Raw genomic sequence first — 24,606 nt, 5'->3', positions numbered from 1 at the left:
GCATGGATCTCTCAGGCATCCTATTTTGATGTGTATGGAATCCTCTTTGGTTAATGAATGTCTGTTTAGTTGTAACTTAGAAGGGAGAGACAAAGGGAACAACTCACTCTGCCGTGATGCTGACCTCACATCTAAACTTTTTAAACTTGTTCTTCTGTCTCCTGTATTACCTGTAAACTGATTGTGAGATCTAGAGGCTTGATCAGACTCATTTTGATTTTTTGGCAAGAGTACTTCATAGGTGCTATTGTGTACTTCCTATTGCATCACATTAGGAGGCATATAATGCCTGGTTGTCTCTCTTTTGGTGATGTAAAGACTGATTAGTGTGTTCAGGTTTTGTCACTCTGATCTATCCATTATAAAGTTCCATTGTAGTCTTTCATTTATTGATGTTAGCAGCCATTGATGATGATCATTGCCTAGATCCCTTTGTCATTAGAGGTTACAAATTGGTCCTATTCAAATTCTATCATTCCTTCTGAATTTACTAGCTAGAATTCCATAAAGAACATTTCCTCATCATCTCTTTGCTTATCCTGAGGCAAGTATCTGAGGAAGAGTGAGACAAATACTTGATTGTTTCTCTTTATTTTAAAGTATTCAGAATAATGAGATGATTTCTTAGCATCTTCCAAACATGACCAATTAGGGTTTTATGCGTGTGTCATCATAAACTTCTGGATTTTAAAGTGTTTGATGTATTTGAATCTGTTTCAAGTACTGTTCCTTTTGATACTCAAATTATTCTGTCTTTGGCCAGTGAAAGCTCCTTCAAGTTGACTCCTGAGTTATTTTTTATTTTGAGATAATTGTAGATTCACATACAGTTGCAAGAAATAATACAGAGATCTCATGTACCTTTCACTGATTTCCCCTAGTGGTGCATCTTGCATAACCATAGCACAATATCACAACCAGGAAACTGACATTGGTACAATCCACCATTGATACAATTTCATCAGTTTTACATACATTCATGTGTATGTATGTATGCATGCATATTTAGTTCTATGCAATTTGATCACACTTTAGATTTGTGTAACTGTCTCCACAGTCAAAACACAGAGCAGTTTTGTCATTACAAGGATCCCTCATATTATCCTTTTATAGTCACATCCAACTCCCCTACCACACTCCCATCCCTAACCCATGGAAACCACTAATCTGTTATCCAATTCTCTAATTTTGTCATTTCAAGAGTGTTATATAAATGAAATTATACCATACGTAATCTTCTGAGATTGACTTTTTTCATTCAGCATAATTCCTTTGAGAACCATCCAAGTTGTTGCATGTATCAATACTTCATTCCTTTTTATTGCTGAATAGTAGTCCAAGGTATGGATATAGCACAGTTTATTTAATCATTAACCCACTTAAAGACGTTTGGGTTGTTTCCAGTTTTTGGCTATTACCAGTAAAACTGCTATGAACAATTGTGTACAGATTTTTATGTGACCATACATTTGCAATTATCTGGGATAAATGCTGAAGAGTTCAATTGCAGGGTCATATGATAAGTGCATTTTGGTCTTTATGGAACTCCCAAACTATTTTCCAGAATGGCTGTATCATTTTACATTTCCACCAGCAATGGATGAAAGATCCAACTTTTCCACATCCTCACCAACATTTTGTGTTACCACTATTTTCTATTTTAGCTCTTCTGATAGGTATGCAGTGATATCACCTGGTTTTAATTTGCATTTCCCTAACAGCTAATGATGTCGACCATCCTTTTTCATGTGCTTACTTGCCATCAGTATATCGTCTTTGGTGCAATGACTGTTGTTGTCTTTTGCCCATTTTCTAATTGGAATGTTTCCTTTTTGCCTGCTGAGTTTTGAGAGTTTTTCATGCACTCTAGGTACAGGCTCTTTGTCAGATGTGTTGTGTGTCCTTTAGACATAACTCTTATAGTCTTCAGTGGTTTCCTTGCTTTCTGATATGACAAACTCTCAAGGTTCTCTTGTTGAATGGAATTTTAAGCTTTTAGCAATATAAGAAATGATGTGGAACTATATGATCTTTTCCCTTTCTGAAGAACCCTGGTTGTTGGAAAGGACAGGGCAGAAAGTGAGGACAGAGACTTCTGCTAAGACCCAGTAAATCCCAAGACTCCCTGTACCTCTGTAATCATCCTGAGGATGTCCTTTGTATTAATTTATTCATTAATGCACACCATGTGCTAATGTCCAAGCTAGGTGCTGGGAATAAGCAGGGGGTTTCAATTCAATGTGACATTGTTCATGCTGAGCTTAAGCGCAGGAGGCCCCGACTCTGGAAAGGTTGGGGAAGGAGACTTTCCAAAGGATGTGATGTCCTAGCCCAGACAGCAGGTAGGGCAGGAGGAGGGACTCAGGACTCAGTTGAGGTAGATGTTTCAAGGAGTGTGTTTGAAGACCTCAAAGTGATAGAAAGAGTGATATATTTTCTAGCCCTTGTGTGGCTTGGCAATCTTGGGGGTCCTGGACTGTATTAATATTCAAAAAAGACACCTTTGTGGAAGACTGAAAAGAATGTAGGTTAATACCTGAATGTTGCTTAGTGTTGTCTTGGGTAGAGAATAAAAGAGTCAATAGAGTTACCATTTGGCTGCTATGTCTTAGGTTCCTGAAACTTCCATCTGATTCCTTTTATAAAGAATTAAAGACCTAGCACAGAGAAAGGAGACATCTCTGATTTGGGCAAAGTTTGAAACACCATCCAGGTGAAGAGACAAGAATGCCAAGGCCTGGTCTGGTGGGTTGGTTCCCCTTGATGTTCCCAGCCCTCCTGCATGGTCACGGTCCTGTCTTCCAGGTAGAAGGTGACAGACCTAACCTTCCAACAACAGTGCGTTCTCCCAGGAGCCTCAGCAGCAGTGGAAATAGATTGCACTGTCTGTATCAGGGGTCTAGGATGTCTCCTGTGTGACGGAGCACGTTACGTGCTTCTGGGGCTGATGGGGGAAATTTTAGGTTCGTTAAAAGGTAGCACGACTTAAGAAAATATAAAGTTTAAAGGAACATGGATTGACAGTCTGTCTCACCGGGTCTCCTTATGTCAACTATCTCCAGAATCTTCACTTTCTGTGTGGCCATAAAAGTGAGATTTTGGCATCATTAGGATCTTGTAATCACTGGTGGGAACTAGTTACTGTTACCCCCCCACCCCCACCCCGAGTTCTCTTCAGGACTTTCCTGTGCAAGATATAATGTGTCTGCAGAAGAGGAGTCACAGGCCCCGTGCCCCCAGAGACCAGGTGATCTGAGGAATAGTTTCACTAGTTTATTTCTTGTTAAAATAATTTTCAAGAGCTCATGTGAAAAGAACACCATGAGCAATACACAACGGTGCTCAGTATATGTAGATAATGGTCAATACGTTTCAATAGCCTCAGTTTGGCTTTGGTAGGACAAGGCGCCAAGGGTTGGGGTCTGTGGGAGAGAAGGGTGGAGCCAGGTCCCTGCTAAGGGAGGGCTCAGAATGTGGAGTGGGGTTCTGGGGGTGGACTTCAGAGCCAGATGTCAGAAGTGCAGTCACCCCCAGGGTAGCGGATCTCATGGGCCAAGGCCGGCCCGAGGGGCTCCTTCCCGAAGTCCACCAGGAAGTTGGGGTTCAACTTCAGCCCTCCCTTTACTGTGTCTACATCGATCTGCAGCATCACGGAGCCTTCCCTGGTGGAAATGGGGAGGGGAGAAGAGACAGGTCAGAGGGGGCGTCCCTTTCTCCCAAGAGCTTGTGAGTGCAAGGGTGGGTTCCTGGGGAGGGGGCCAGGTCTGTATGGTGGGGGCAGGTTGGGTGCCGAGGAGTCCTCAGAAAGCCAAAGGACCCCTCTGGGAAAGGAAGGCTGGAGAGGGGAGCTCAGGCTGTCAGCTTCTCACCTGATGAGGTCAGGGTAAAACTGCTTGTCCCAGTCACTGTACAGTGACGTGGTGACATAGATACGCTTCCCATCTAGGCTGAGCTGGATCATCTGAGGGCCTCCAGGCACACGTTTCCCCTTGGGAAAACCAGAGGTCAGACCCCAGGGTAACACATGCATCCTCGGAGGGGAGCTCGGGCACCACGGGAACCCCAAGGGCGTGCTCAGACGCTGCCCCGCCCCTTCCCCCATACTTCTCCAGCTTGGATCTGAGGGGGCCCATGAGGCAGGGGCAGAGATCCTCACCTTGACCACAAGGGGCTCTGGCTGGGATTTTAGCTCCTGGTCCTCCAGCACTTGCACAGGGCCTCCCTTAACAATGCTGCCCCCTAGGAAGATCTGGATAGGGAGGCGAGGGGCATAATGGAGGACGGTGGTGGGAGGTGAGGACATTTCAGGAAGGGCAGCATGCCTTAGTTAGGACGCTCTCACTCCCTCCCATTCCTCACTTCTAGCCGTGGCTCCCCAGTGTCCTGGCCTGCAGCCCCCACTTTTGCCATGCTTCCACCTCCCTTGTCATCCCCAGCCACCTTCTACCCTCTTCTAACCTCCTCCCCAGACTCTTTACTCCATCCTCCCTCTCTTTCTTGCCATCCTGCTAGGGCCCCACCTGTCCCACGAGGCGAGGCCTCTTTGGGTCAGAGATGTCATACTGCCGCATGTCCCCGTGCAGCCAGTTGTTGAAGTAGAGGAAGCGGTCGTCCAGGGACAGCAGGATGTCAGTGATGAGGCCTGGAGTAGGGTGTGGTCAGAGGCTTTCAGGACTCTTGTTCCCAGGTGAGAGTCACCTTCCCATTCCCACCCTCCCCTGGCACTCGCCTGGCATTTCGGGCAGCATCCAGCCCTTCACTTTCTTGGGGGGCACCTCGATCACCTTCTCCACTGACCAAGTACCTCCCTGTATTGGGGTTAGGAGGCAGAGAGGTGAGCCTGTCAGAGTTGGAGGGTGGGGATGAGATCTAGGTCTCCTCAGAGCCTAGTGTCCACAGGGAGACAGGGAGAAGGGCCTTCTTGCCACTGGGCTCTAACTCCTATCCGGGCCCTTTAGGGCAGGGATCACGCCTGCTTCACCGCTGCATTCCCAGCGCCTTGCACAGTGCCTACCACAGAGGCTCACTAGATATTTTGGAGTGGATGAATAAATCTCGTCAGTTAGGGTCTAGGCGGAAATTGGCCTGGGACTGAGAGAGGAAAGGCAGGGCAGGTAGCCTTGCTTTTTGTCCCTGGAGAAGTCTAGGTTGGTGGAGCCAGGCAGAGGGGGCCTGGGCCCCTCCTAGGAAGAGGGGAGCATCATGGCTACAGAAGCCTGGGCAGAGGCACTGACAGGACTGCTGGGAGGAGAAGGCCAGAGGGTGCCTGTCACCTCATTCTTGTAGAAGCGCTGGATGGTGGAGCTGAGGGCACAGCCCACGAAGCCCTGGGAGGCAGCCGGGTCGTGCAGGAAGCGGATCTCCAGGGGGATGTGCCCGTCCGGCATAAGCAGGGTCTGCACGATCTCATGGCGCTGCCAGTCCCACACGTGTAAGTGCTTCCCATATAGCCCTGGGGTCGGGATGGGGCCAGAGGACGGGCTCAGGACCAGGGCGGGAGGGCAGGGGCAAAGAAAGGCTGGAGCACAGCGCAGGGCAGAAGGTTGAAAACAGGTTGGAGGGATCAGAGGGACGCCTGAGCAAATCAAAGCCCTCAGCATGTCCTATACTATCACCCAAGAGTCTGGGGTCCACCTGAGGGAAGCAAGAGGGCTGGAGAGTGGGGTGTGGGCGCAGACAGGAGGCATGTGTGTACCCTGGTTCCTGCCAGCCATGGCGGGGGGGGGGGGGTGCGTCTTACCTGCCTCTACATCAGCGGGATTGAAGCCATTTTGTACGACATTGGGAGCTGCCCATTCGGTGCTGATCATGACATTGTGTCGAGGCTGGTACCAGAAGTCATAGCCCATAGGCGCAGAGCCCCCAGGCCTCTCCCACGTCCCCTTCACTTCAAATGTCTCTCCATCCAGCAGCACGAAACCCCCTGAGCAGGGAAGGAAGTAGGGTGGCAGGTAGAGGCAGTAGAGACACTACCCTGACCCAGCCCTCAGCCCCAGGCATGTCCAAGAGGCTCCAAGCCCATTGTCTAGTGCTCCCTCCTCCCACTGGGTTTGCCAGCTTTTTCTTTTTTTGGAGAGGAAGATTGTCCCTGAGCTAACATCTGTGCCAATCTTCCGCTACTTTGTATGTGGGTTGCCACCACGGCATGGCTTGATGAGTAGGGTGTACATCCATGCCCAGGATCTGAACCCACCAACTCTGGGCCACCGAGCAGAGTGAGCAGAGCACAGAAACTTAACCACTACACCACCCGGCCGGCCCCTGTGAGCTTCTTAAATTCAGGCGTCCAAAGGGTCCATCCAGAGCGCCCCTGGGGACATGAGGAGTTACTCTGGTGCCCCTACCTCCCATCAACTTCATCCCTCTCCCAGACCACTGGGGAAAATTTTCTCTCCTTGAGCCAAGAGATCTTCTGGGGAGGCACCGTGTGCTTCTCTTGCCCAGCCTCCCACTTTGGATGTGAGATTCCTGCCAGAGTCTAAGCTCCATTCTTCTCACTACGTTCTTTTATAGAGCAGACAAATTATATTTATTTCTAATTCAACATAAATGCCCAATATGTTTTTCCCTTGGTGAGTGTGTTATGACACCTTGACCCTTCTTTGCCGATACAACTATATGTCTACGAAAGTTATTAAACTGGGATGTCTTGTTCCTCCCATCTCCTGGAAAAAGCAGTTAAGTAGAGTCTGGTGCAGTAACCTTAACAGGACGACCTTGACTCTAAGCCCTTGGAAGGGGGGTTCTGATGAAACAGGTAAGGCTCAGAGAGAAGCAGCACAGTGTGGTGATGAGCATAGATTCTGGGGCCAGATTGCTGGGTTTGAGTTCCAGCTCTGCAACTTCATATCTGTATGACTTTGGGTAAGTTATTTAACCAACCTGTGCCCCGGTTTTCTGACCTGTACAACAGGGTCACAGTAGCACCTATCTCACAGGTTGTGTCTGTCACATAGTAGACATTTTATGGGTATCATCTATATAAATGAGAGAGCAAATGTGAAGATTAAGGACCCCAAGGACTGTGAGATTTGCTCACGAATTCACAAAGGCCGATATTAAATGTATGTGTTTTCTGGGGCCATGTCAGGGCTCACATTCCCCATGGCAGACTGTTCTGATTATAACTTTTAAGTGAATTCATCAGTCAAGGCTTATCGTCATAGAAATCATTGAAACAACTGAAGTTACTTGACTCCAGTTGAAATATTGGATGAGATTCAGCCCCCTGGTTCTCCCTGGAAGGTGATTCCATCTGTCCCCCAGCTTGGGATCTGCTCCTTGCACAGATGAGATGTGCCTGCAGTGCTGGCACGTACCTTTGCCATTGCCCTTGGGGTCTCCCAAGGTGCTGATCATCACCTCCCCAGTGGGCAGGCAGTGGCTGGTGTGAGGGGTGCCCAGGCCACACTTTTCATGGATGTCCTTGGCCTCAATGACCTGGAGAGGGGTAAAGAATGGCGTCAGAATTGTACAGGGCCGGGAGTCCCCACTCCCTATCCCACATGCTCCCACATCTGTGTGCTGTCCTCTTTTCCTTCAAAACATGGACACAATTTTCCCTGAGGGAACATGGCAGAGATTCAGCCTGTAACTTCTGGAGAGCAGAGAGGGAGAGTCAGACAGCCTGCTAACTCCCCAGGCAGAAAGCACTGCCTTCTCTCCCCCATCTGTCTTGAAGGCACTCACAGCCCTGTGGGACCATAAGCTCTTCCCAGGCTGGGCCGATGCCAGCGTCAGCTTGGGATCACCAGCAGCCAGCAGTGCCTGCCTCGTGCAAAGAGGGCACTTGACAAAGTGTTGAGAGGAAGGATGGGAGGCTCCTGCCTAAGGGAGGCCCTGGGCTCGTAACTGCCTGGGAAAAAGTGTGTCCTTCCCCCTCTCAGAGTGAAAACAGAAGCCTCCCCTCTGCCCTCTGGTTCCCAGCCCCACGGTGCTGGATGCTGACCAGCCAGGAAGCCTCGCTCACCCTCCTCTGAAGTCTAACCCCCTCCCTGCTGCTGAGCCCAGACCCTGTGCAACAGCTGGAGGCAGCTGGTTTAGGGGTGGTTTCCCGCCTGGAGGCTGTCCAGGGTGGTGGGCACATTAGGATCCCTGAGTGGCAAGGGCAGAGGACGTGCCTTGTGCAGCTTCGGGGCACGGGGCTCGGTGCCCACATCCACCACATAGATGCGGGAGGAGATGAAACTGGGCAGCACCAGCTTGTTGCGAGACTTGGTGCTGTCCCCGAAGCAGCTGCTGCAGGTGTTCCATCCTGAGTGATGCAGCTCATCCTTCAGGTACGGCATGGGCAGCCGGTGGATGACCTAGGATGGGAGAGGGGGCAGGGGGTGGTGCTCACCCAGACCACACCTCTGTGCCCTTTCAGAAAATGCATCCCCCTGGACACAGTTTGACTTGGCAGTGAAGCATAGGCTCTCTCCTTACAGTTGGGGGTGCTCTTGTGCATTGAACATGCTGCACACCCATACCCAGGAAGGGCAAAGAAGGCTGAAGCTGGGGAAGGCCATCGCCGAGACCAGGGCTAGAGAAGGAGTCACAGGATACTCTGGTGCCCAAGCGTCACCTCACCTGGGAATACTGGGGAGACTTGGGGTCAACGTCCACAGTGGCTAGGTAATCCGGGGCCTCAGTGCCTGTGTTTCGGTAAATACAGGGCAGGTAGACAATCTCCTCCCTGGGTCCTGCAGGGTAGAAAGCAGGCAGTGGGGATGGCGGAGTGGGAAGGAGTGGCAGGGGCAGTTGTGGGTGTGCCTGAGGGTGGAGGCCCGGGTTTGAGCTCTCCCTCCCCCAGCAGCAGTGGAATCAGCAGAGGGCGCTGGCTGGCAGAGTTCCTTCCCGGGGCACTGGCTGTCAGAGATGTCTTGCACTTACCTTTCATGGCCTCCTGAGGGGTAGGGTAGCCAGGCCCACAATCTCCACATTTCGTAGCTGCAAAAACAACAGGCGTGTTACCACTTGGCTCCAGGAGCAGGCCCTGGAGCCTCCTTTCCTGCTTGCTGCAACACACACCCCATCCACCGGCCAAGGCAGCCAGGCGGCTCTCCCGGGTCCCCTCCTGAAGCAGCCCCGTCACTCCCCCACCCCGTCCTTCCCTGTCCCTCAAAGCCCTGAGGAGTGCGTGGGTGCAGCAGGAAGACCTGCAGAGACATGACCTGAAGGTGGACAGACACTCAAGCGGGGCCCAGGGGAGGACAGGGGAAGCGCGAGTGATGCGCAGGCTGTTTGGTGTGGAGGGTATGACATCGACGTGGGTCCCAGTTGCAGCTGGTCACTGACTAGCCATGGGAGCTCGGGCAAATTACTTAACCTCCCCGGCCTCAGTGTCCACATCATGCGTCGCAAGAGAGTATTAGGAATACCACAGTGGGCTTGATGAGAAGTAAACAGGAAGGTGTAGTCCAGTGTGCAGCTTTGTGCTTGCCTGGTAGGAGCCAGTAAACCCTCACTGTTCCTGAGGAGCAGCTCTCAGGGAGAGAGGGTGGTGCCTGTTCAGCTCCCTTCATGGAAAGGTGTCTATACCAGGGGCTGGGACACTTCCTGCTTTTCTCCCCTCTGGGTCCTGACCCCAGGCTGCTGGCCCAGAGCCTGGATTACATAACTGAGGGTCTGGTGAGGGAGAGGAGACTGAAGTTGGAGATGGCACAGCCGATACCAGCTGGACGTCCTTGGACCAGACTCTACCCCTGGGTGGGTCCCACGTCCTTTATCTGTAAGGTAAGGTGTTTAACCCAACTCTGGAGAGCTCAGAGGCTCACCCTCCAAGCTGTAGGGAGTGGCCCTCCTTGCCCCCTGAAGTCTGGCAAGCGAAGCCACGCTGATCTATGAGACCAAAGTGAGCTGCTGAGGAGGAGGGCTGCCAGCACCAGGCATTAGGCAACAGGGTTTGGAGCCTGACCAGGGGGAGGGCTGAGGACTAGCACAGCGGGAGCTGCGGGCTGAAGGAAATCCTGGAGTGGACTTCACAGGACTGGGCACTGCCTCCCTGCCCTGTCCCAGGGCCAGTCCGGCCACTCCTCTGACAGCGGGGGCCACTAGTGGAGAGCCAGGAGTAGCCAGCGTTGAGCCTCCTCTGGAGCCTGGGCTCAGGCCCTCTGCCAGGGAGCCAGGTCCCCCTACTCACAGCAGCCAAGTGACTTGGGAGGCGAAGAGGAAGCAACAGCTTGTTAGAGTCCAGAAACCTGGCTTCCAGCTCCAGGTTAGAGATCTACTTTCCCCCCTTCCTTTGCTAAAAGGGGGTAATAATATCCTACCTTCTTCTCCAGGTGGCTGTGAAGGCCAAATAAGACAAAGCGTTCAGAAGTACTTTTGTAAAGGAGGAGTGTTGTGTAAATGTGGGGAGGGCTGTGTGAGAAGGGGGAGCAGGATCCCAGGCTGTGCTTGGTGTCCAGAGAGAGGCTGAGGGTTGTGGGGGTTGGGGCAGGGTGAGAGAGAGAGATCTTCCAAAGGAATTAAGGAGACTTCCTCTGTTACAAGACCAAGCTGTGTTAGGGCTTGGCACAGGAGGCCAGGAGGAGGGGAAAGAGGTTCAAAACTCGGGGACATCAAGACAGAGATACAAAAGCTGCAAAGTCAGGTGGAGACTGAGAGAGGACTACAGGTGTGCAGGATGTGCTGTCATCTGCATCATCTTCCCATCCCCATCCCCTTCCCTCCCCATCCCGACCCCCAGCACTTCTCAGTCAGAGTCAGGCCCTGCATGCCACTCGGGCCACAGTGAGCATCAGGCTTTCCGGGGAGCAACCCCCTGTCTTAAGCCACTCAAGCAAGGTCTCTGAACTTATTTGGGTTTGAGCTAAACCAAGGGAAAGCTAATCAGATTTTCCCAATGCCACGCTGGCCGTTGGGCATTCTGCCAGCCCTGGAAAGATCCAGATCCAACGGGGCAAGGACTATGACACTCCCAACCAGCCCCAAAGTCCTCCTCAGGCAGACATCCAGGAGCCCATGGATAGAGGAACAGAAGGACTTTGGGGATTGAGAGAGTGCGAGGCACTCAAACAGGCCCCAGTGAGAGAGTGTGGGCTCCCTGATTTCCCTCCCAGACTGACTGGTGATGTAGGGTGGCTAGAAAGCGCCCTGGGTATTGAAGCCCTGGGTTCCAACTCGCTGGAGTAAGAAGTTGACCCGGGACTGAAATCAGGTCTGTCTGTCTCCTAAGGTGACAGCTAGGGATATAGAGGTTCCCCTACACGACCCCCGACCTGATATTCTCAGCTGCAGAAAGGTACCCTGGCCCCAGGCCGCAGCTGGGGAGCTGAGTGGGAGCCCAAGGTCACCCTTCCCAACAGTCTGTCTACCTTTCTTCCCTTGCACCTCCAGAAACTTTGGCAAAGCTGGGAAATGCTGGGGTGGGAGCAAGGTGGGGACAGTGGAGCAGAATTCAGCGTTCCCTCCCCTAACCAGCTTCCCTTCCCCAGGTTTTCTGTCACTTCCTGTAGGGCAGCCAGGGGAGGGCAGCACACAGCTGTTGGTTGTTGGTTGTCGGAAGTCCCCCTCCTTACCCATGCTGCTGGCTGTTAGCTTTGGTCCTGACGAGCCCACCGGGAGTGTACACAGGCAGAAAGCTGTGCTGGTGTCTGAGGCAGGCTGTGCCAGGGAGGGAGCAAAGGGAGGGAATTTATACAGCCAATGGAAGGTGGGGCGGGGCAGAGGGAGGGCCTGGGCTGTGGCCCAGTGCAAATAACTAAAGGCAGCTGGCCAGGACTCTCTCAAATGGCCTGGACGGTTGGTGTTGGAGTTACAGGGTGTGTGGAGGAGCCTGTGCGTGTGCAGATACGTGCTATGCCTGTGTATGTAACGCTTTAGTGGTTGCCTGGACATGTGTGAGTTTGGGTATCTGTACATGTGCATGCTCCTGTGTCCCTGTGTGTTGCCTGTGTGTGCTTTTAGACATGTGCTTGCATGAGTGTGTATGTGTGTCTGTGTGTGAGTATGCGCCTGTGAGTGTGCCTATGTGTGGAAATCTGTGCTTGTGTATGTATGTGTGTGCCTGTGTGTCTGGACTCGTGTGTGTGCCCACGCGAGTGTGAGCCTGCCAGAATATTTATGCCTGTGTGGGCATGTGCATATGTGCGTGCGTGTGTGGTGTGTGCCTGTGAGTGAGTGTGTGTTTGTGTGAGCGTGTGTGTGCACATGTTCCTGGGCCTGTAGATGCTCATCTCTGTGCTTGGCCCTGCCTCTTGGCATTTAGGGGCACCCAGGGCTGTGGGCCCGTTTGCTCCTACCTCCACAGCCAGGGTCAGCTGTCCCTAAGATGATCCTATTTGAGGCATCTATGCTCCAAAAGGTGCATTCCTACCCACTCAAGGACTGCTCACCCGTGTCTTCCTGCCACAGCTGCCCTGACAGGAACCAGGGCTGAGCAGTGTGCCCAGGTTCCTCTTTGCCCAGACCCATTCGTTCCCCTGAGCTTTGAAGTGGAAGGAAAGTCGGCAGTGCCCATTATTAGCCCCTATTACCCTCATAACCCTCAGGAGGTGGAAGTGGGGCGCCTTCCCCTCAGCTCCCAGCCTGGTGCCTCAACAGCTGCCCAGGACCAAGTAGCAGGGCCCTGGGGGAGCCCAGCATGGTGCCACTGTCCCTTGCTCACCTGTGACAAGCCATAAAACTCCCAGGGTCTCCATCTATCCAGGAGGGAGTCCTCCAGCTGGAAGATTCAGAGACAGCCAGGGTTGCTGAGCCTGCTAATATAGTGTCCCAGGGACGTGCCAGGGCCCCCAGGCAAGTGACAGCTGCTCGCTGCAGAACTGAAGCAGGGCTGAGGCCTGATCCGTTGACTCTCTCTGGGGCTGCCCTCATCCGGAGAAGCCAGGGTTTGAAGGGCTGGACTAGGGCACCCACCCAAATTGCTCTAGACCTCGAGGCTAGGGGCCCCCTCTTTCCTCAAAGTTGGCTGCCTGACCAGGGTAACCTCTGTCCCACTCTTCTAGGAACCTGCTGACTCTGTGTCTACAGAACCACTTTCATCTCCTTGGATGAAAGCTTGGGAGTGAAGTTTTTATTGGATAGTGAAAGGGACAAAGTTTGGACTTGAGATTGCCAGTAGAAACCCCCGGGTGTCCCAACAGGAGAGGAGGGAAGGAGAGCAAACTGGGCCTCGGTGTGACGGGTGTCTGTCCCCCTGGTTCCCATGGTGAGGGATCATGTGCCTACAAAGGAAGATGCTCTGTGGCTGCCCAGGGCAGAGGTCCTCCCTTATCCCCAAGGTCCCCAAGCCCTCTTGGCTCTTTCGTATGCCTATCCGCTCACCACTGCACCATCAGCCAGGCACATATCGACGTCAGCCTTGTGGCTGCAGCTGCCCCCACGGGGCGGCCCCAGAGGGCTGCTTCTCTGCCTTGGCCAGCTTCCTGTCTCCTGGCGGATGCCACTCACCCTGCCTTCATCCCGCCCCTCTGGCCCTTCTCCTGAAGTCGCCGTCTCCTACCTCCTCTCTGTTCTCCTGCTTTTTGGCTTGAGGTAGCCCAACATCCAAGGTCTGAAGGAGAAAGAAACCCCATGCCCACCCTCTTATCCAAAGTTCTTGAGTCGTTAACTCCAAAAAAGCTGTTATTTTGCTTTTCTCGAGTCTCTCATTGACTGCAAGTTCTTTCACGACCTGACTTGTCTCTGTGGCTCCTCCGTGGCACCCCTAGACTCTACCTGCTGCTTTCTCCTGGGATTCTTGCTCCAGAGCCTGCAGGGGGTGGGAAAATTGTCCTAATCCAGGCTGCAGGTGGAGGCCGTGAGGGTCAGGGCTCAGGCTGATGACAGACAAGTGTTCATGGCCCGCGGTGTCTTTGCTTCTTCTGGCACAGACAGGGCTTGGGCTTCCAGGGTGGAGAGCTGCACCCCAGTCAGTATGATTGTCGCCTGAGCGTCTGTACTGTTGTTTCTCAGGAGCTTAAGGGGTTCCTCCCCTATCTGATTGGCCCTTCCCTAGCCCGAGGCCCACCAGAGCTGGAGGACTCCTGGATTCATAGGAAAGGGGTAGTGGGAGGGCCCTCGGTCTGAGCCCTGGGCAGGACTCTGGGTAGAGTGGGACTGCAGCCTGCTCTGCTAATCCTGGGAGGCTTCCAATATCCTGACGCTGGGTACCCCCACCCCACGGTGGAGGCAGGTACCTGGGAAGGCTGCTGGTTGGGTGCTGCCTACATTGGTTCCTGTTGCTTCAAGCCCCAGAAATTCACAGTAAGTGTTGGAGGAGGTAGCTTATCGTGTTGACAGCAGGATAGCCAGGCGATTATGTAACTGCTGCCCTTTGGCTTTGTTTGGCCTCTCCAGACAGGATGTAGATTCTTGTGGCCACAGGGGCCATGGAGCGCAGCTGCGTGGGGATGATGTAGGGCAGAGGCTGGTTCCCCTCTTCTCTTCTACCCACAGGCTGATTACTTTGGGCCTCTTTAAACACGTCCTGGGAACATTGATCAGTGAGATGGGGAAGTGAGGAAAGGACTAAATCCAGCAAAGGGAAGGAAGAGGAGATGATGAAGTTGGTGTCTATAAGAATAATTTTCTTTTTAAAGATCGGCACCTGAGCTAACATCTGTTGTCAATCTTCCTTTTTTTTCTCCCTTACTCTTCTTCTCCCCAAAGCCCCCCAGTACGTAGTTGTATATTCTAGTTGTAGGTCCTTCTGGCTGTGCTTGTGGGGTGCTGCCTCAGCATGGCTTGACGAATGATGCCATGTCCGTGCCCAGGATCTGCAACATTGAAGCCCTGGGCTGCTGAAGCAGAGTGCGAACTTAACCACTTGGCCACGGGGCCGGCCCCCTATAGGAATAATTTAATGTAAGAAAAAGGAAAAGAACTCAGTGTTCTTCATGTCCAGCAAAAGAAAAATGACAGGGAAGCAATGAAAGTCTGACGAGGGGAGTGATACCGGGGAGAAAAGGGAATTAACCCTAACATACCACCTGGTCAGCACTAGCCCTTGTCTGCAGCACTCCATTTAACCTTTGCCACAACCCAATCTTGTAGGTAAATCAGCCTCCTTTTTACTCACGAAGAAACGGAGGCTCAGAGAGGACCAAGGCCACTGGTAGATGGCAGAGCAGGATTTCCACCAGGTCCATCTGACTCCAGATCTCACAGTTTTTTCAGTCCCTCCATGTTGTTTCCTGTTTTTTTTCATTTTGTTTTTGCTGAGGAAGATTTTCCCTGTGCCAACATCTATGCCAACCTTCCTCCATTTTTTAGTATGTGGGCCACCAGCACAGCATGGCCACTAACAGAGCAGTGTAGCTCCACACCCAGGAACTGAAAGTGGGCTGCTAAAGCAGAGCACACCAAACTTAACCACTAGGCCACAGGGCCTGCCCTCCTGTTTTGTTTGGTTTGGTTTGGGGGGCTAGGAGGGTGGGGAGGCAGAAGAACCAGAAGGGATGTGCAAAGCTGTGGGGTTTTGTTTCGTGGAGGTCTCAGGACAGGGAGACTCTCTCTGCAATGGGGAGAGCAGTGAAGAAGCAGATTCTCCTGAAAGGAGCAGTGAGGTCTTCCTGGAGGAGGTGGGAGGAGAGGTGGAGACCCCCTGTGCTGCAGGACAGCCTGGAAGGCTATACATCCATGTGCTCGCCGTAGTTACCTTTGGAGAGAGGCAATGGAAGGAAGGGGATGATGTTCCATTTTTACGTAATAAACTTCTATATTTTTTAAAATAATAAGCATGTATTATTTTTGTAACCAAAATCCCAAATAAAGGTATCTATATATATACTAATATATGTATATTTTGGAGAAAGATATGGAAAATAAAAGGATGGAAGATCAAATGTAGTGCAGGTGAGGGCCGCAGTGGGAGCCCAGGCTGGGGAGGAGGACTGGCCCCGGTGCCTTTCATGCCACAGCTGTCCCACCCACCTGCCTGCCCTCTCCTTTGGAAGACACACGTGTGCATGGTTGTTTCTTCATTTGTGCATTCTTGCACTCCACACACCTTTCTGGAGCACGTGTTTCGGTAGACAGGGTGGCAAACAATGCAGAGTTTCTGCCTTCATAGAGATGACCTCCTAAGGGGGACAGCCAGTAATCAAGTAAGCATATGAGTAAATAACATCATTTCAGGGAAGTGCTGTGAAGGAAGTAGGATAAGGTAAGGGCGATTGAAGGTGCAGTGTTAGATGGGGTTGTCTGCTATATACAGGTGCAGAGTTGCATGCAAATGAACAGCATAAACAAACTAAAAAACCCAGCAACACAAATGTATGCACAATGCCTATGGTACATAAGGCAGCAGCCTGTGGAAGCCTGAAGCAGGACTGGCTGGACAGGTCAAGGCTTTTACGAGCTAAGCGGAGTTCTGCTGGCTCATTTCTCCACATTTTAACAGACCAACCTCATGCCCTCAGAGGAAGGGAGTAGCTCAGTAGTTTACTGAGAACATGTCACCAGGTGTGAGTGGCACCAGGCTCGGCCTGCACGCTGGCAGTGAGTTAGCCCAGGACTGCCCGCGGCAAACCTGGAAAGATAAATAGCTTTCTCTTCATCTCACATCAAAGAAACAGAGTTTGACTAATTCATCCAGCTGCTCACGCTGGATGAGCATCACCTTCCTTTCTCTGAACAATGCTGAGTTCCGAGCCTGCCACTCAGAGCAAGGACAAAACTCAAGGGAGAGAAATAATTAAAAAACAATGCGCTCTGCCAGGGCTTCCTACAAAGGACGCTTTTGAGAGGCACCTGGAAGCTTCCTCCCCACCTCCAATCCTCTCAGAAAGTCTCCCTTCTGGCCTGCCACTGATGCTTGAAAATTTACCGCTAGCAGTTCATGTCTTCTTGTTGTGGGAAGGCGTCTTCTCAGCTCTGGGCTGCAGGAATCACCGCTGGGGGCTTGAGCTCCTAGCACCTTAGCTCGACTCAGTTTTATCAGATGCGTGCTTCTCAGTGGGCAGTGCTGACTGGTGGCCTACTGATAAGAGCAAGGAGACACTAAAGAGAGGAAAAAAAGTGTTTGAAAAGCAACGGCTGCCTTCTTAACTGGTTTATCCTCATCTCTTGAGAAAGAAGAAAAAATAGAAAAATAGTAAGAGCGAGAGATCTCTTTCTCTCAGTGGAAAGTTTCATATATACAAAAGTAGAGAGAGGGGCCGACCTGGTGTCCTAGTGGTTAAGTTCAGTGGGCTCCACTTCAGCGGCCTGTGTCAGTTCCGGGAGCAGAGCTACACCATTCATCATGCTGTGCTGGTGGCCCACATACTAAAAAGTAGAGGAAGATTGGCACAGATGTTAGCTCAGGACGAATCTTCTTCAGCAAAAAAAAAGTAGAATAGTATAATGAACCCGCAGGTACACCACCCACCTTCAATACAAATTAGCTCATAATCCATCTTGTTTCAGCTATACCTCCCAGTCTCCCTCCACTTGGATTTTTTTGAAGCAAACCTAGACATTTTTTATTTCTTGTGCAGATATTTCAGTATGTATCTTTTCAAGATAAGAATTCTTTTATAAAACCACAATACCATAATGACAAATTAATGTCTTTACTATTATCAAATATTCAATCAGTTTTCAAATTTCGCCTATTGTCTCATAAATTTTTGGGGCTGGCCTGGTGGCATAGTGGTTACGTTCACATACTCTGCTTCGGCAGTCCTGGTTTGCAGGTTCAGATCCCAGGCATGGACCTACATGCTGCTTATCAAGCCATGCTGTGGCAGGCATCCCATACATAAAGTAAGATGGGCACAAATGTTAGCTCAGGGCCAGTCTTCCTCAGTGAAAAAAGGAGGATTGGCAGTGGATGTTAGCTAAGGGCTAATCTTCCTAAAAAAAAACCCACGTTTTTTAAGAATTTTACAGTTTATTTGAATCAAGATCTAAAGAGGGTCCATACCTTTCTATTGTGCCTGTCGATAAATCTTTAAGTCTCTTTGATCTATAGGAAAGAAAGGGAGGTACCTTGAAGACCAATTTCCTGTTTAAGTGAAAAAGGGTCTTACTGGAACAGAAATTGTATATCTTCTTACACATCTAATCTATAAGAGGAAAAGGTGAAGCGGGTTTGAAAACCAATTATGTGGTGTAAAAGAGGTAAGAGCAACATCAGTTACAGGCACATAGGTGAAAGTTTGCCATCCCCCCCACCCCCAGCTGTCCTCCTGTGCCAAGTCTGGCTCCAGAAGAGCTGAGACAAGAGCCATAAGATGAGTTTTATGCAATTAACTCCACCTTTACAGAAGCCCACTTAGCTTGCACCCTCTCATTTCAGAGTCCTGGGGAGAAAGGATTGCATTAGTCTTGGTTAATGGCCCAAATTAAGCCATCAAAACCCCTAATCAAGCCTCCATTTGGCGCCTGTTACAGTACTGTAAATAAAATATCCAAAGGAAAATAAAAGCCCTTCTATCTGAGGCTGGACAGAACTTTGGTCCCTGGAGTCACATCCCTGAGTTACAGTTTCTCTACGGAGGCTCAGGACGGGCGGGAACAAATCCCTGCTCCCCTGGGGAGACGCAGTGTTCGTACCCTCAAGTAAAGCTGGATGGAGCCAGGGAATATCCTGAAGGCAGAAAGAAGCCAGAAAATGCCCTGGCCTGCCCTCCAGCTTGCCCTTGCTCGCTAAACTGCACCTCCTTCCTCAGTCCACTCCAGTGGCTTCAGGTAAAGTTACGCAGGAAAGATAGTGAGAAGAAAAAGCATTCCGGCTTGGATTACAGGTGGCTGGCTCTCCACCATGCACCATCACCAGCTCGAAGCAACCTATTATTAAGAGATTAAAAGCAAGAATTCTAGAACCAGACTGCCTGTGTTGGAGTTTTGGTTCTACTGGTTCCTAGCTGTATGAATTTGGGCAAGTTATTTAACCTCTCTGTACCTCAGTTCCCTCATCTCTAAAAGAGAGAAAATAAAAATAGTAACCCCTCTAGGTTGTTTTGAAAATTAAAGGCATATATGTGAAGCTCTTAGAGTAGCACTTAGCGTATACTAAGTGTTATTGTTATTATTGCAGCAATAAAGCCCTTCTGCGAGATCTGTTGCACAAGTCTACAACTGAACTGTACCTTTAAAAATGATTAAGATGGGGGCTGGCCCCACGGCCGAGTGGTTAAGTTCACGCGCTCCACTTCCGTGGCCCAGAGTTTCACTGGTTCAGATCCTGGGCACGGACATGGTACTGCTCATCAAGCCATGCTGAGGCAGCGTCCCACATGCCACAACTAGAAGGACCCACAACTAGAATATACAACTATGTACTGGGAGGCTCTGGGGAGAAGAAGGAAAAAAAAATAGGTAAGATGGGAGCCGTCCCAGTGGCATACAGGTTAAGTTCTTGCACTCTACCTCAGCAGCTTAGGGTACACAGGTTTAGATCCTGGGCATGGACGCACGCACCGCTCATCAAGCCTGCTTTGGCAGCGTCCCACATACAAAATAGAGGAAGACTGGCACAAATGTTAGCTCAAGGTGAATCTTCTCCAAGCAAAAATAGGAAGATTGGCAACAGATGTTAGCTTGGAGCCAATCTTCCTCTCCAAAAAAAAAAAAAAAAAAAAAAAAATTTTTTTGTTTTATCTCCACAGATCCCCCTGCTACATAGTCGTATCTCTAAGTTGCAGGTCCTTCTAGTTGTGGCATGTGGGATGACACCTCAACGTGGCCTGACGAGCGGTGCCATGTCCACGCTCAGGATCCAAACCAGCAAAACTCTGGGCCGCTGCCGTGGAGCGCACGAATTTAGCCACTCGGCCAACTGGCTGGCTCCAAAATAGAAGTTTAAGACTGTAAATTTAATTGCTTTTTTTACTATAATAAAAAAGCAGTATAAAATTTATAAAAAAAGAAGTTTTTAAACATGGAATTTTGTAAAGATAGTTACTTTCAGATCTAGAGAATCAGTGGTCCTTTTCTTAAATTGCAAATGATTACTAAATGCCTCTTTATTTAAAAATAATGATAAAGCCATTTTGAGAGATGGTCCTGGAAGTCAGTGGAGAAGGAAAATCCTCCAATGGGTAAAGTTTCAAGTAGAATATGTCGTTGACTCTGTTGGAAGGAGACATAGTCTGAGGATCTATACTGACTCACGTGCAAGGCGGGGGCTTTGTCTGGGTTGACAGACACGATAGAAGAAAATCAGAAGGCTGGGGAAAGGGGGTTTGGGAAGAAGGCTTGTGAATGGACCTCACAAAGGGGCCTCAGAATACAAGTATGTTTGTGTCTAGTGTGGCCACTCACCTTCATAAGGCCCTCTCCCTGGAGGCTGCCCCTGGTGATCAGGTGGGTGAGGTGAACCTGGTTTGTGGATGCCATTCCGTTTCCTCCCCAGACATTCCGTGGACAAAGTGGCTGTGCTGGCAAGAACACAGGCTGCACGTGGCCTTCACGGCATTGACTGCCCCTTACAACGTCTGACCCGGAGGGGGTTCTTGCTGAAGCTCTACTTGGCCCACAAAAGCCGCCAAGCCAGCCTGCCACCTGGTGAAGGGTGCTTGTGTTAGCTCTCTTCCAAGAAGGAGGGGGCAGAAATTTGTTCTCCCCAGAAGGCACCTACATATCTGGATTTATTTTCCCTTCTCCCGTACCTCTGCTGCCACTACCATCTGTGGGCGTCCTGGATGGCTCATACACTATCATGGTGGCCCACACAACGGCTTCTGAGCAAAGCTCTCATTCTGCAGTGAAAGAGTGTTGATAATGTCTACCATGTGGAATGCTCTGCAAATATTAACTTATCTAACCTTCAGAGCAACCATATCGAGCTACATAGTATTCTTACCTCCATTTTTCAGATAAGGAAACTGAGTCACAGAGAAGTTTTGTGTATTGCTCAAAGTCAACAGTAGGTAAGTGAGTGGTGAGGCCTATGTTTGAATCCAGACAGTCTGGCTCTAGAGTCCATGCTCTTAACCACTCCACGAAGGCCCGTGAGAGTCATGGATCTTACCATGTACCAAATCCCTCAGAAGCAGCTGGCCTTCTAGCAGACTCAGTATGGCAAAAGCTTCGCAGTTTGGAGTGCTGACCACATAGTGCAGTTTTTGCACGGAACAAGCAACCATTTTATAGCAGCATTTCCCTCCCAGCCAGATTACAGGCCTAGAGAGAGAGAGGTGGGAGTGGGGCCTGTCACTATTACACCTACTAACCCATTCACAACATTTTTGCTTGCAGACCCACACCTCTGGGTTCTGCTGACTTAGAGATTTGGTATCCCAGGGAGATTTGCCTCCGTAAAGAGAGACACCAATAGTTCCACTGAACTGGAACCTGAGACAGCTGTCTGGCTATTTTGGGCTTTTGATGCCAGTGAGTGAACGGATAGAGAAGATGGACAAGATGTTAGCTGGGGTGATTGATCTTGATGATTTAGAGGAAATAAGGTTGCTGTTCCACAACAGGGTCAAGGAGGGGATGGGTGCAACCCAGGGGCACTCCAGGGATACCTTGTACCTCCGAGTCCAATGGTTAGAGTTAACAGAAGACTAAGGCAGCAGAAGCAAGACAACCGAGAGTTGAGATCCTCCAGGAGTGCAGGTTTAGGTCACTCCATAAGGAAAGAACCCCGCCCATCTTAAGTCCTGGCTGTATAACTTAGTGGTTTAGAGGCTGAGTTCTGGTACCAGACTACCAGGGTTCAAATCTGAGCACCAAAACCTCCAGTACTATGTTGAATAGGAGTGGCGAGAGTGGGCACCCTTGTCTTGTTCCTCTTCTCAGAGGGATGGCTTTCAGTTTTTCACTGTCAAGTATGATGTTGGCTGTGGGTTTGTCATATGTGGCCTTTATTATGTTGAGGTACTTTCCTTCAATACCCATTTTATTGAGAGCTTTTATCATAAAGGGATGTTGGATCTTGTCACATGCCTTCTCTGCAGCTATTGAGATCATCACGTGATTTTTATTCTTCATTTTGGTAATGTGGTGTGTCACATTGTTTGCTTTGCAGATGTTGAACCATGCCTGCATCCCTGTATAAATCCCACTTCATCATGGTGTATGATCCTTTTAAGGTATTGCTGTATTCGATTTGCCAATATTTTGTTGAGGATTTTTGCATCTGTGTTCGTCAGTGATATCGGCCTGTAATTTTCCTTCTTTGAGTTGTCCTTGTCAGGTTTTGGTATCAGGGTAATGTTGGCCTCATAGGATGAGTTAGGAAGCATTCCATCTTCTTCAATTTTTTGGAATAGTTTGAGAAGGATAGGTATCACCTCTTCTTTGAATGTTTGGTAGAATTCTCCAGAGAAGCCACCTGGTCCTTGACTGTTGTTTTTTTGGGAGGTTTTTGATTTGTTTCAATCTCTTTACTTGTAATTGGTCTATTCAGATTCTCTATTTCTCCTTGATTCAGTTTTGGGAGGTTGTATGAGTCAAAGAATTTATTCATTTCTTCTAGGTTATCCAATTTGTTGCCATATAGTTGTTCATGGTATTCTTATAATCCTTTGTATTTCTGTAGTATCCATCATAATTTCTCCTCTTTCACTTTTAATTTTACTTATTTGAGCCTTCTCTCTTTTTTCTTTAGTGAATCTGGCTAAGGGTTTGTCCATTTGGTTTATCTTCTCAAAGAACCAGCTCTTAGTTCCATTGATCCTTTCTATTGTTTTTTCAGTCTCTATTTCATTTATTGCTGCTGTAATTTTTATTCATTCCCTCCTCCTGCTGACTTTGGGCTTTGTTTGTTCTTCTTTTTCTAGTTCTGTTAGGTGTAGTTTAAGGTTACCTATTTGAGATTTTTCTTCTGTTTTGAGGTAGGTCTGTATTGCTATAAATTCCCCTCTTAGTTCTGCTTTTGCTGCATCCCGTAAGAGTTGGTATGTTGTGTTTTCATTTTCATTTTTCTCTGAGTAGTCTTTGATTTTCCTTTGATCTCTGCATGGATCCATTGGTTGTTCAGTAACATGTTGTTCTGTCTCCACCTATGTGCGACTTTCCCAGCCTTTTTCTTATAGTTCATTCCTACTTTCATAGCTCTGTGGTCAGAAAAGATGCTTGATATGATTTCAGTCTTAAATTTGTTAAGGCTTGCCTCGTTTCCCAACATATGGTCTATCTTTGAGAATGTTCCATGTGAACTTGAGAAGAATGTATATTCTGCTGTTTTGGGATGGAACTTTCTGTCTGGATGATCTATCCATTGGTGTAAGTGGGGTATTGAGGTCCCCTACTATTATTGTGTTGCTCTCAATTTCTCCCTTTAGGTCTGTTAACGGTTGCTTTGTGTACTTTCGTGCTCCTGTGTTAGATGCATATATATTCAGAAGTGTTATGTCCTCTTTATGGAATGTCCCTTTTATTATTACATATTGTCCCTCTTTGTCTCTCACTGTCTTTTTGTCTTGAAGTCTGCTTTGTCTGATATGAGTATGGCTACACCTGCTTTCTTTTGCTTGCCATTTGCTTGGAGTATCGTCTTCCATCCCTTCACTCTAAGCTTATGTTTGTCTTTAGAGCTGAGATGTGTTTCTTGGAGGCAGCGTATTGTTGGGTCTTGTTTTTTAATCCATCCAGCCATTCTTTGTGTGTTTTGATTGAAGAATTCAATCCATTTACATTTAGAGTGATTATTGATATATGAGGGCTTAACACTGCCATTTTATCTCCTGTTTTCCGGTTGTTCTATATTTCCACTTGCATTTTGTCCCTTGTATTTCTGACTGCCAGTTCAGTTTAGTGTTTTTCTGTGGTGGTTTTCTCAGTTTTCTCTTTATTTATGATTTGTGGCACTGCCTGATTTTTGTTTAGTGATTACCTTGAGCTTTGTGTAAAATATCTCATAGATGAGATATTCCATTTTCCGATAGCTTCTTATCTCCGTTAGCATAAGCAGTTTCCATCTCTTTCCTCTTCCCCTTGTGAGTTATTTTTGTCGCAGATAGTTCTTTTCTGTGTTGTGAGTCTGTGACTAAATTGAAGTGCTTATGGTTATTTTCGATGCTTTCCTTCCCTTTGTCTTTTATGTTGTAATTAAGTGTTTACTGACCTGTTCTAATATAGAGCTGAAATTTTCTGATTCTATTTATCTCCTTGTTCAAGGTTTTGTAAACCTCTGCCTTTTTGTTACAGGTACGGGGGCTTCTTTCACCATTTCTTGTAAGGAAAGTCTAGTGATGATAAACTCCCTCAGCTTTTGTTTCTGTGGGAAAGCTTTTATTTCTCCATCGTATCTGAAGGGTGGTTTCGCTGGATAGAGTATTCTTGGCTGAAAGTTTTTGTCTTTCAGTATTTTGAATGTATCGTTCCTTTCTCTACTAGCCTGTTAGGTTGCTGTTGAGAAATCTGCTGAAAGCCTGACAGGGCTTCCTTTGTAGGTTATTTTCTTCTGCTTTGCTGCCCTTAGTATTTTTTCTTTGTCATTGACTTTTGCCAGTTTTAATATTATGTGCCTTAGAGAAGGTCTTTTTCATTGATCTAATTAGGAGTTCTATCAGCTTCATGTACTTGTAAGTCCAGTTCTTTCCCCAGGTTTGGGAAGTTCTCAGCTATTATTTCTTTGCACAAGCTCTCTGCTCTTTTCTCCATCTGGAAAACCTATAATCCTCATATTACTTTTCCTAATTGAGTCAGATATTTATTGAGGAATTTCTCTATTTTTTAAAAATCTTAGTTCTCTCTCTTCCTCCACCTGAAGCATTTCTGTATTTTATCCTCTAAATCACTAATTCTGTCCTCCATAAAACC

The 24,606-nt window shown here is 48.9% G+C and overlaps 1 protein-coding gene across 1 annotated transcript; it reads right to left on the bottom strand.

The window, feature by feature from the left end:
* Window positions 1-3,260: 3,260 nt before the first annotated feature.
* LOC111773526 (methanethiol oxidase) lies at window positions 3,261-11,632 on the bottom strand. Its single transcript, XM_023641182.2, has 12 exons — window positions 11,505-11,632; window positions 8,875-8,931; window positions 8,572-8,684; window positions 8,121-8,306; window positions 7,320-7,440; window positions 5,741-5,923; window positions 5,274-5,452; window positions 4,730-4,808; window positions 4,521-4,642; window positions 4,157-4,249; window positions 3,870-3,988; window positions 3,261-3,662 (listed from the first exon to the last, which is right to left on the bottom strand). Exons 1-12 carry the CDS (start codon window positions 11,506-11,508, stop codon window positions 3,500-3,502), a joined length of 1,419 nt encoding a protein of 472 aa, XP_023496950.2. The 5' UTR covers window positions 11,509-11,632; the 3' UTR covers window positions 3,261-3,499.
* Between the last annotated feature and the right edge of the window lie 12,974 nt (window positions 11,633-24,606).

The sequence above is a fragment of the Equus caballus genome, chromosome 5 (genome assembly GCF_041296265.1).
Source record: "Equus caballus isolate H_3958 breed thoroughbred chromosome 5, TB-T2T, whole genome shotgun sequence".
NCBI lineage: Eukaryota > Metazoa > Chordata > Mammalia > Perissodactyla > Equidae > Equus > Equus caballus.
The sequence above is the reverse complement of the archived record's forward strand: the minus strand, read 5'-3'. Positions and strand labels throughout refer to the sequence as shown.